Source organism: Hakea prostrata, chromosome 4 (genome assembly GCF_041222555.1).
Source record: "Hakea prostrata isolate BN-2017 chromosome 4, UWA_Hpros_2, whole genome shotgun sequence".
Lineage (NCBI taxonomy): Eukaryota > Viridiplantae > Streptophyta > Magnoliopsida > Proteales > Proteaceae > Hakea > Hakea prostrata.
The window spans coordinates 20,662,236-20,675,077 of NC_142603.1; the positions used below are offsets into that span (position 1 = coordinate 20,662,236).

Sequence of the window (12,842 nt, forward strand, 5' to 3'; positions counted from 1 at the left end):
CTTCATCAAATTTCTTATTTTTTATCAAGAAACCAACAAAAGAGAACTTAATAGATCCCCTTTTGGCTAACAGGGCTGAAATGTGCACATCTTGGGGGAAAATAAAAATATAAGCTTTAAATCGTTATAGGGCTGGACATATGTGCAGGATCTTGGGGAACCCAAGAACCCGACCAAAATGGACTTTCAATCCAACCCAAGACTACTAACCTAGGTTTTAACTGACAAACCAGCCCTGTATATCATAGAACTAGAGCTAAACCTTTAGGTTAAACAATCATCTGTCTGATTTTCAAGGTAATCAAGTAACCAAATGAAAACTTAATCACAACAGACCTAACGTCTGGAGTCTTGGGAATCACTAGCCCATCTGAAGTCAACTCATCAAGAACTGCAGAATGCATATCAGTGAAGCCTACCCACTAAAAATTGCAACCATATAACAACTGAGAAGTTCCATTTGTTGAAGGAGACATTTGGGCTAAGTGGCCTGGGAAGATCTATTTGTTGGTCCCAAGAGCATTATAGCATGGCCAGTCTGGACAAGAAGAGACTTGGTTGACCCTTGTACAATTCTATTGAAGAGCATCTCATATCTCATCCATGATCACCTTAAAAGAACTAGAACTTTTGTTTCATTGATCGTTTTAGCTCAAACTGGTGTGTATCAAGCATTTACAACAACTATCATCTGTTAGCCATTTTTGTTGCATCATGACAGGTAAGGTCAAACTGGAGAATTTGAAACTTGGACTATCAAAGATCTAATAGAAGGCAAAGAGGAAAGACAATCTACTGTTGATATGCGATAGAACAAATGCATTACACAGTTTAACCAGAAAAAGTTTGTTTTCATGGCCATTCACGTGATCTTCTGATTATACAAAATGTGTTTTCAAAGGAGAAACAATTAGCACTTGGCAGTTGAGAACTTGGGATCCATTGATGGATTGCCACATCAGTAAAAGGTTCATCGTCATGGCCAGTCCAACTGGCAAATTGCCTCTAGAAGGTGCTTCGCCCCCATGTAAAAGAAGGTTAGATGACAGAGCCTAATGGAAAAGAAAAAATCAATAACACTCTAACTCCTAGTGAAATTTTGTGTATGAAACAGAAAATAAAGTTCAGAACCCACCCAAAAAAGAACTGATGATAGGAAGCAATTTTAGTTTTGAAAACAGCTTCACTAAGGAATTAAATGGTTCAGATTTGATTCAGAAGTTGAACAAAAATTATATGCTCTGAAGGTATGAATCACGCAAACATAGCTAGTAGTAACCGCAAAAAGAGGGAGGAACAGTGCTGGAGATTAAGGGAGTCGGAAGATGGGGGAGAACAAGAGACTTGAGGAAAACACAGCTTCTGTAGAAAAAAATATAAGAGAACCTAACATTCAACCTCAAGAACATAATCTAATGCAAATCCCATGACAAACAAAACAAAAGGAAAAGATAATAGATCAACATGAGTAAAATAATAAATAATCGAGAGATTTCACGAAGAAAATTTAATTTAGAATGACAGAAACGGTTGTTACTTGAGAAGTCTCCAGCCACGAAGAGGAGTTTGTTCTTGCTAAAATAACGTTAGGGTTTGAGAGTGAAAAGTGAAAAAAGAAAAAAAGAAAAAAAAAACAGGCTCCATAAAAGAATGTGCATTGACCATTTTATTCTAACCTTAACTTGAAAATTTTAAGTGAAATTCTCATCCATAATCCATAATGGACAAAAAATCTACTATAGATTATGAGGATTTTTTTATTATTTTAAATAAAAATAAAACTAATAGTAAATACCAAGCACTTTAAAATAATAAAAAATTTCTTATAATTAAGAATAATAATAGACACTAAAAAGAGCCTTAGACTATCTGGGCTCACTGAATGGGCAATCAACAGTAGACCTGATGACATTTGGGGGCATTTGAGCTGCTGCTTTCAAGTATTATTCTTTTGTTTAATAATCACTTTTTTCCAGCAGGTGTGGCTGCTAGCTTGTCAGAGTTGTGTTCATTAGGGTTGGTTCAATTGGGCATGGGTAAAGTCAATTGGATCTTATCTTATATATTGTTGAATTCATGAACAAATCCAGTTTCCATACAAGGTATGGTTCGACCAAATCCCAGAATGAGATTCAGAAGAAGATGGTGGTCCAACCAACAGCAAAACCAGTAGATCAAGAACCAGTTTGGATTAGTAGCAGGTTGGCATGTATGTGTTCTGATAAGGGTCCATTGAAGGTTATCTGGCTTAATTAACCCTTTCTTTCTATATGAGTTTATGGATCTTATTTTGTCAAGCAGCTTCTTGTATTAACATTGCAGTTGATATCCTGATAAGCAGATGATTCAAAATGTTGGTACCCTGGGAACTTGCTCATGAAAATTAAGTACATGGTACTGATTTTTTGAAACACTAAATATGTTCAGATGTTCAAGTTCTCTGATTTTTTGAATAACTATTTTTCTACACATTCTACGATTGTCTCCGTTGTGCTTTGATGGTTTTCTAAAATGTTGATTGATCATTTCTTCTACACATTTTTAGATGGGCTGATTGACGAAATGTTGATTCATTTATCATCTTTTCAAATCATTTGGGAATTCCAGTATTGATATTCTTCTTCATCAATCATGGGTGGTTCTGGTCTTCATCAATCATGGGTGGTTCTGGTTCCCATTGTGAAAGCTAAACTTCCTTAGGAATGGAACAACAGCCTCCATTGTACTACTGCGGGCAAGGGAGGATGATCCTGTTGACTTCAGAAACTAGAAAAAAATCCAAGTTGAAGATTTTATAGGTGCCCAAATAGTGGTAAGCATCCAGATTTTTTTATCTGGCTAGATAAGATGTGTGAGAGTCAAGCAATGTACGTAGATTCTACAGCTTCAGCATCATATGATAGCATAAATAGTCAAAAGGAGGTGAGATAACATCATATAAATGACAAACCCCTAGCCAACAAGAAGAATTTGGGTGATGCATGGCGAACCCCTACTGAACAAGTGCTCACTCAAATACTGTTGGACCGAATCACAATGTTGTATCATGGATTCTTGTTCTTATGCGTTTCGATTTTCTTATTTTCTTATTATGTATTTTTGTATACAACAAAGATGTAAACATTTTCCTTTTCATGATATTTTGTTTCTATTATCAATTCATAAAGTGAATATACAATGTAAACATTTTATTGAAGACTTGTTGTTCAGTGTGAGTATATTATGCCTATATTAGCAGGAATAATATTGTTGATGAGCTTCTCTAGTTGAACAGCATCTTATGTTCAGCTAGACAAGTTCTTCAGTTTGGTGGTAGATGGAATCCTCTAGAAACACCATTTTTTCCTTTTAACCTTAAAAGAGTTTACATGTTAAAATTGGTGATTTTTTTCTTCAAAATTTGATTGGTTTCTTTGGACAATATTATTTTAACTCATGTATGACTTACCTTATGAGTCTTCAATATTTGTAGACAAGCCTTGCAAAAACAGAATTTCACTATACATTTCTAATTTGAGCATTACAAATTTGATGAGCAAATTATTTGGCAAAGAGTTGTACGAAGAAGAAGAAGAAGAAGAGGATAAGAGTAGGAATAGACCCAAGTGGTTTGGTAAACCTCATGTCCCAGGTTCGAATCCCCTCTGCTCATCTGTTTCTTGCATTGGACAGTTGTGTGCTTTTTGGCCTGGGCATGAGTGCTACCGGCTTCTGTGGACTATACTAGGCCTCCGGTGGGGCTCCGCTGACGGGGCCAGTGCTTGCGCTGGTACTGCACAGGGCTAATGCTTGCATAGGTCGCACTCGATAAAAAGTCCGAACATTGCGTAGTGGGGGGGCGCTTGGTCGCCCCTACTGCATCCCCTCTTTTGATTACCAAAAAAAAAAGAACAGAGTATAAAACTATCAAATCTTTTTTGGTTTAGTGAATTATGGTTGATTTTATAGATTCAATTTTAAAAAAAAAACACCGAAGCATCTTTCAACGTTACTAGAGTCGTAGAGTACCAAAAAAATGTGTAAAGCATGACTGACATGCAAGCTCCATAATCATCAGGTCTTCTCTGCTTTTCTCATTGGGTTTTAGATTCTGAAACTCATTGCATTCAACTCCTGAATGCCATGGAACCTTGCATTGAGCACAAAATAGTCTTCTGCAAATAGGGCATTCTGATTCTCTAATAACCAATAAAGCCGAGCAATCTTTGAAACGGTAGTAGAATTTTTTATTCTCGTTACTTATTAGTGACTCAATAAGAACAAAAACCCACCTGAAAAAAACGTCGGGTGCAAGGGTTGAACGACAGGAATCAAGCTCTAGCATTTCTTGGCAACTCAAATTTGGGCACTTTATACTTGATCTATTCTCTGTTAACTTGGATTTCAAATACTTGGAAATGCAATCAGAACAGAATATATGGTTGCAGCCATTTTATTGGAAAATGACTCGAAAGTCCCAAGAGCGTTCACAACAGATTTTGCATTCGAAAGTTATTTCAAGAGAAGAAGACGACAACACTGATGAGGTAAAGCGTGGAGAGAGATGCAAAGAGAAAATGTATATAGGATCAGACAAAATCGGAATTAAAGGATTTAAATAGAAAGAAAATAGGTAAGACGCTAAGGGTGCAAGTTTGGCCCTGGCGACCCAGACTGCCTGCCTAAGCCTGCCCTGAGCCCGAATAGGGCTTGGGCTAAAGATTTTGGCCCTAAGGGTGGGTTAGGACCAAAATCTTCTAGCCCTGAACGAGGGCCAAGGGCAGGCTTGGGATTACTCTTTGGCCCGCCCAGCCCATCCCAGCCCATCCCTGATTTTTGGCCTTGACCCAAGTCCTGATCTTGGCCCTGATTTTGGCCCTGACCCAGGCCCTGATTTTGGCCCTGATCTTGGCCCTGATTTTGGCCCTGATATTAGCCTTGATCCTGACCTTGATTTGAATCTAAAAACTCTGGACCCTCCACCCACATGGAGAGGAATTAATTGTAATACATATGGGTGGATACTTGACACGTGTCAAATTTTAGAAACATGATCATGTTTTGTAGAAAATTAATAAAAATAAATTATAACCTCATTATCAATGTAATAATCATCTATTTGATTTTGGTCTTGATCTTGACCCTAATTTTGGCTCTAATCTTAATATTAATTTGACGATGATCATGTACTACAGTACTAGATTTTTACCTTGATCTCCATACTAACATTGATATGAGTCTTGATTTTGACATTTAGTCACTTTGATCATATTAGACTATAAATTCATTTTTTATATAATTTTTAAGGTAACTTTTATTTTTCCAACTGAAAGACCATAACGGATCTGTTATGGTTTGAATTTGATTTTTGAATTCAAGTTTTTGAATTCAAGTTTTGAATTTAAGTTTTTAAATTTGAATTCAAGTTTTTAATTTTGAATTCAAATTTGAATATTGTAAACGAATCTTGTACAACAGCCATGTTTATTTATAAATACATAAGATTTACCCATCAAAGGTAAGCAACCTACTTATCAAAAACAGAGTTTTCTTTGCATTTTTTCATGGTATTAGAGCTAAAGTTTTGAGATTTTTTTTTTCTTTCCAAAACACTACATTTTCAATGGCCACTGCTAACACTCCATTCCCCATTACCTCTCTCCAACCTGTTTCTGTCAAGCTTGATGGAGAAAATTATCTCATGTGGAGAGAACAATTAGAATCCATTGAGAGATATAAGACACGATTAGTTGCCAAGGGGTTCAACCAGCAGGCAGGAGTGGACTTTCATGAAACATTTAGTCCAGTTGTAAAGCCAGCCACCATTCGGACAGTATTAACCATTGCACTCTCAAAGTCATGGCCAATACATCAACTTGATGTGAAAAATGCTTTCTTGAATGGCAACTTAGCAGAAGATGTTTACATGGAACAACCACAGGGGTTTGTTTCCACATCTAAATCAACACATATTTGTCATCTACGAAAAACAATTTATGGTCTCAAACAAGCTCCACAAGCTTGGTTTCACAGATTCAAAACATACCTACAAGGAGAAGGTTTCAAGCAAAGCGTCGCAGATTCTTCCATGTTTATACGTAAAACCCGAGGTACAATGATAGTATTGTTGTTATATGTAGATGATATAATATTGACAGGAGCCAATGAAGCTGCAATTCAAGAGGTTATTCAAAGCCTAAGCAAAGAATTTGCAATGACAGATTTGGGACACTTGCATTACTTCTTGGGAATTGAGGCTAATCGAAGTTCAGATGGTCTTTTACTCACTCAAAGTAAATACTCCATTGATTTATTAAAGTCTACAGGAATGGAGACTTCAAAGCCATGCACAACCCCAATTGCAGTTGGAACAAAGTTATCATCAACAACAGGTTATCCTCTACCTGATCCAACACTATACAAACAATTAGTAGGAGCCTTACAATATTTGACGATCACTAGACCAGATATCTCCTATGCAGTCAATCATGTGTGTCAGTTCATGCAATCTCCCACAGAAGATCATCTACAAGCAGCAAAACGTATTTTACGTTATGTCAAGCACACTATTGGTGCTGGTGTTCTCTTGAAACCAACCCAACTTTCTTTTATAGCTGCTTACACTGATGTAGATTGGGCAGGATGTCCAGACACACGCCGATCAACTAGTGGGTTTTGCACTTTTCTTGGGGATAATTTGTTATCATGGTCTTCCAAGAAACAACCTACGATATCTAGATCAAGTACGGAAGCCGAGTACAAATCCCTTTGTGTCACAAAGATCTCGAGTTACTATGGCTTTCTTATGTTCTACGTGATTTGCAAGTACAACTTCCAAGAGGAATGGACATTTATTGTGATAATGTGTACGCAACACAAATGGCTGCAAATCCAGTGCTCACATGCTCGCACAAAACATATAGAAGTGGACTATCATTTTGTCCGAGACTTGGTTCAAAACAACACCATAAAAGTGCACTTTGTTCGGTCAGATGATCAAATTGCAGATGTGTTTACTAAGGGCTTAACATCACAAGCTTTCTTCAAGCATAGAGACAAACTCTTGCACCGCCAATGCCAGAGTTTGAGGGGGGATGAAAGACCATAATGGATCTGTTATGGTTTGAATTTGATTTTTGAATTCAAGTTTTGAATTTAAGTTTTTAAATTTGAATTCAAGTTTTTAATTTTGAATTCAAATTTGAATATTGTAAACGAATCTTGTACAACAGCCATGTTTATTTATAAATACATAAGACTTACCCATCAAAGGTAGGCAACCTACTTATCAAAAACAAAGTTTTCTTTGCATTCTTTCACCAACAAAGTCATTTTTAGTTCAATAAAATATTGATTTTGTTTTTTGACTAAGGCGAGATAATATATTATAAATAATAAAACTATTACATAAATAATTAATATCTAACAAATCTATACCCCAACTTCTCATCATGAATATCTAACAAATCTACTGTGATATTTCAAAAAAATTTATTAAAAACATATAGTTATGTTTGTAACTAAAACATAATTTTCTGTAACTATGAAAAAAAATACTCTTTTTTTTTTAATACTAAATTATCGTCTATTTACTTGTTAACAAGGTTTTGAATATGAATTTTTTGTATTGAATAAAGATATCAATTTATTGAATAGTTGTGAATGAAAACATATCTACTTACGACTTAAGTTCTTGACTTTGAAGATAAAGTTTTCATTTATCATATTCCTTTTGAATTCTGAATCTCTGATGTTTCTAAGTTTACAAAAAGAATTTGTGTGACATTCTTTATAATTGACTTGACTTTCAAATATGCCTAAATTTAATTACAATTCTTTTCTCTACTTATTCTATTTCATGAATAATTTTAACTCTTTGCTGCTGAAGAAAAACCAAAGGAAAAAAAATAATAAAATAGAGAGAGAGAGAGAGAGGTTGGAATGAAGTTCGACCATTATCTTAGAAGTTAAAAATTAATTGAGAATTGAGATAAATCTTTTTTTTTCCCTTCGAGCTTACATATAATAACCATAATTTTCATCGAATAGCAAATTGAAAAACCCTAGAAATTTGGATTTCTCTAAAATCTAAATAGGTATAAATTGTTAAATACATGTTGAATATAAGTTTTGGATTATTTGTTGACATCTTTATTATTTTATTTTCCAGAACTGAGTTTGAAATTTAAGAATTTAATTACTTTAATATGTATTTTAATTACTACCGGTCTTACATTTGATATTTACGACCAAAGATATGGCCAATTAAAGTAAGGGACAAGGCCAATTAGGGCCAGGGACAGGGCCAATCAGGGTCAGGGCCAGGGACAGGACCAATTAGGGCCAGGGACAAGGCCAATCAGGGCCAACTCATCCCAACCCGGCCCAATTAGGGCGGGAATGGGTTTGGCTTGGCCCTGTAGGGCTTAGGGCCAGGGAGAATAATCATTGGCCTTGAACTAGGGCCAGGGCGGGAATGGGCTCAAACTATACCATATAGGGTTGGGCTTGGGATTGCAAAAGTCCGGCCCAGTTACAGCCCTATAAGATGCATAAAATTGTTAGTTTTCTATGTAAAGTATATCAGAAATTCAAAATCTAAAATCAATATTTGAAAGAGGCGTGAATCTTGAGAGACAACTGTTGAGGAAAACATAAAAAGAAAATATTTGAATTTTAAATGAAGATGAAATGTTCTTAAGATGGGTGGAAGTATCGGAAAATTCGTTGGAGATAGAGAAGAAGAGAGAGAAGAGAGAAACGACACCATAGTTTACAAGGTTTCATTGAATAATGGAACCCATTACCATGAGAGAGTTTTTTACGTTTCCACTATATTCAAATGAGATGTTAAACGTTATTTTATAGATAATTTGTAGAACCAGAGTCCTTGTTCTTCGGTCAGTCTTATAGAATTTGGGTTTACATGAAACACTAGATAAGAGTTTGAGATTACATAAAATACTGACCATGATTTTATAAAAATTATGATCTAACTTCAAACAATACTTTTGATAAGATAGTGTCCTTGTTACTTTAGATAAGATAGAGTCCTTGTTATTCTCATATTCTTAAGAAGAAGAAGCCAAGCATGAGAAAGACTAATTCGCAAATACATGTAGCTGAAAATCTTCTACCAAAATTAAAAAAAAAAAGAGAGAATCTAGAGGATTCAGCAATGAAAGAAAAGAAAAGAAAAGCAAAATTTGAGAAAGAAAAGCTAATCAGAGTTTTAGCTAGCAGCAAAGAAACCCTACTATTAAACTTTCACTAATCTACACAAGAAAAAATGTAGTTAGCGTTTACAGTTGGGGCAATAGTGATCTTCCATTGGAGAGGCACAATTGTAGCAGAAACGGAACCCACACCTGCATGTGATCTGCAAGCAACCCGTGGTTCTCTCCACAAAAAAGCGGCATTCGGGACATCTCTGCCATCTCTTCTTCTTAGCAAGCTCCTTAAGCATCGTGTCTTGGCTGGTTTTTCCATTGATTTTTGAATTCTGAAAATCTATGCATTGCATTTCTGAATGCCATGGAACCTTACATTGCGCGCAGAACAGTCTTCTGCAAATGGGGCATTCTGATTCTCTAATTGCTTCCGACTCATCATTCACCATCAGGGCAGAGCAATCTTTGAAAGGGCAATAAAATTTCTGATCCTCGCTAATTAAAGACTCACAAAGAACAACACCCCACCTGTTAATCACGTCGGGTGCAAGGATTGAACGACAGGAATCAAGCTCTAACGTTTTTTTACAGCTCAAATCTGGGCACTTTATACTCGATTTCTTCTCTGCTAACTTGGATTCCACATAACTGGCAATGCAATCAGAACAGAATACATGTTTGCATCCCTTCACCGAAAACAAATTCGAATCCCTAAAGCGTTCAAAGCAGATTTTGCATCCGATAGATCTTTCTTCTGGGCTGTCAAGTTGTTCTTGCACCTTCTGCTTTCTTTTAGGGCTATAATCTTGTCCAAAACTGTCATCATCATCATCAGAAGAAGAATAGAAATTGGGAGGATCTGTAGAAGAAGAAGAGGAAGAAGAAAAATTGGATGGATCTGCAGAAGAAGAAGAAGAATAATAATAAGAGAAATTGGATGGATCTGTAGAAGAAGAAGAAGAAGAAGAAGAAGAACAATGGGGAGGGAGATCCCTCTGGGAAGAAGAGAAGAAATTCTTTAACCTTTTGGATGGACGACTAGACGAAGACATTATCAGCACCGAAGCAAAGCGTGGAGGGATGCGAAGTAAACGAATTCTTTTCTTCTTCTGGTTTCCAATAAACTGAGAAACCGAAAGTAGTTCAGCAAAATCAAGGGATTTAAAAGTTGAAATTTAACTGATTGCCGTATTTGAAATTTAAAATTTTCTGTTTTTTTTTTTTTTTGGGGGGAGATTTTTACGTGTGGCATAAATCATAAATTAATATTAGGTTCTTTTAATGCAATGTATTACATGTGAGTCCTAAATAAACTAACATATTTAGCCAATAGACCATAAACTAATATTGGGTTCCCTTAATTCAATATATTACATATGGGTCATAAACAAATAACATCTTTAGCCGTCATTAAGTGTAATAAAGGAGAAATAAACTAGCCTGAACCAGTTCGGTCGAACTCGAACAGGTTCAGGTTGAGTCTAGTCCGAGCAGTTCGGATTAAGTCAAACCGACCAAGACAAAGTCGGTCAAACAAGTACAAAGGCTGAATAGCAAGTCGAATCCGATAATACTTGTAGACAAAGAAAAGGTATTCAATTGGGATTCAACTACCCATATTTGAGGATTGCAATTTAAACAATGTTTGAATCCCAATCAAACTCATACAGAAAAAACCTATAAAACAGTAAGAGAATACAAAATAAAGGTACACTGAATTGAGCTATCACTATTCAACACTTTATTGTTCATTGCTTTCTTGTCTTTCTTAATCAGAGAATTTCCTAACTAGATCGTCGGAGATGAAATTCGACCACCCCGGTCGAGCTCATTCTTTTAGGTTCATTAGGTTGAAGAGTCGTGCAAGATTGTGTAGCAACAAAGTGTATTCAAATTTTAAACCTGGAGGAACCAAATTACTCCTCAGGTTACTTAATATAATATGTTATGCCTAAAATGTCCTTTAAAAATTCACAATAATTTTTTTAAAATTATATATTAATTAACATTTAATGACCAAAGTACCGTTATTTGCAGATCTTATTCTCTTTCTACTGCCAACATTTCATATTTTCTTTTGAAAAGTGATTTTATACAAAGAGTGAATAATTTAAAGTGAATTTATACAAAGAGATGGAATCATTTAAAATGAAAAAACTCACTTTGAAGAATTCCCACATCAAAGACTGGTTTGATTACTTCTAGTCACAAGAGGACAATGTCACTCTTATACTCAGCACTAGAGCTAGATCAGGTAGACATACATTGTCTCCAAATATTTGTTTTACCACACAATAAGGATAATATCTACTTCTAAATATTGACAAAATGAAGAGCACATATCATAGGATACTTGAAGAGGTAGGGCTCATATTTAATGGGATAAGGAACATAAAAGAACAAGAAATGATACTTGTCATACATATCTATATTGAACATTAGCCAATATGACACATGTTCATAGGTTTGGTTTGGTTTTTTTTTTTTTTTTTTAAATAAATCGACATGTATTGAATTTCATCAAAATGTATATTGGTCACACGATTCCATACGTCTCTTAAAATCACCTGAGCGACTCAATATTTGATACCGATACTGTCTCTTAAAATCACCTTAGCGACTCAATATTTGATACCGATACTTTAAACCTCGATTGTCATTCACCATAAAATAAGCTTCTTCTTTTTTTGGGGGGGGGGGGGGGGGGGGTAGAACCATAAAAAAAGCATGAGAGCTTAGTTTTAACTAACTTCAAATGTATTTACAATGTGTAAAAGATAAGTTAAGTTTCTAAATTCAAATTCAAATTCAAATTCAAATCCACCGTAACTAGCTCAATCTTTGATTGATCTTATCTCCAACGAATCAAGAAGAATATGAGTTATAGTTAAAGTATCAACAAGTTGTAGAGTTTGATTGTAAACAAGTTATAATTCAAATTCAAATATTTGAATTGTAACTCATATAATATTAATATACATCTCTCACTAACTAATCTAAGTGTGGAAGAATTATCTCTCAAACGAAATTCTAATTAAGTGAAAACCCGAAAATCAACGTAATTCCATTAATGAAAGCAAAACACAACAAAATTTGAAGAAAGAAAAGCTAATCGAAACTTGAGCCATCACTAAGAACCCCTCAAATATAAAAAACTTTCACAGATCTACATTAGGCCATTACACTTCTTGAGATGGTGATTTTCCAGTGGAGAGACACTTTTGTAGCAGAAACGCAATCCAAAAAAACTATGCTATTCCCAAGAACAAGTTAATTAATATTTCAATAAAAAATTTCTTATAATTTGAAGATTTTTAGTATTAAGTATGAAGATGGGATAATTCTTACCCAAAAAAAAATGGGATAATTTTGTTGTTTCCCTAATATATAAAAAGTAATTATTAATTGTGCCGTGCTATAAGAGGCTATTGAAGTTTTTTTTAGGTACAAAAGCGCTTTTATATATAGGGGATAGGGATATTATATAGGCTATTGAAGGTTGGGTACCATGTTGATTTTGTCCTTTGTTAGATTTACTAATGTGCTCTTCAAGGACCAATTTTTTGTCGAAATTCAGTCGTTTTGGAGAATAGCAAATCGAAACATGCGGCGATATTTGAGATTGCAAGATATCACCAAAATTTTGGTTATATTTTGCGATATATCATTGAATCCACCAATATATTAGCAAAA

General features: G+C 35.0%; 1 protein-coding gene across 1 annotated transcript; it reads right to left on the reverse strand.

Moving 5' to 3' along the window:
* Window positions 1-9,274: 9,274 nt before the first annotated feature.
* On the reverse strand, window positions 9,275-10,261 carry LOC149018420 (E3 ubiquitin-protein ligase RSL1-like). The gene has a single exon (XM_089153889.1). It carries the CDS (start codon window positions 10,199-10,201, stop codon window positions 9,275-9,277), a length of 927 nt encoding a protein of 308 aa, XP_089010015.1. The 5' UTR covers window positions 10,202-10,261.
* Window positions 10,262-12,842: the final 2,581 nt, after the last annotated feature.

What these genes read in the sequence shown, in the direction of transcription:
- LOC149018420 (XM_089153889.1), bottom strand. Translation starts at nt 10,201, where the DNA reads ATGTCTTCGTCTAGTCGTCCATCCAAAAGGTTAAAGAATTTCTTCTCT.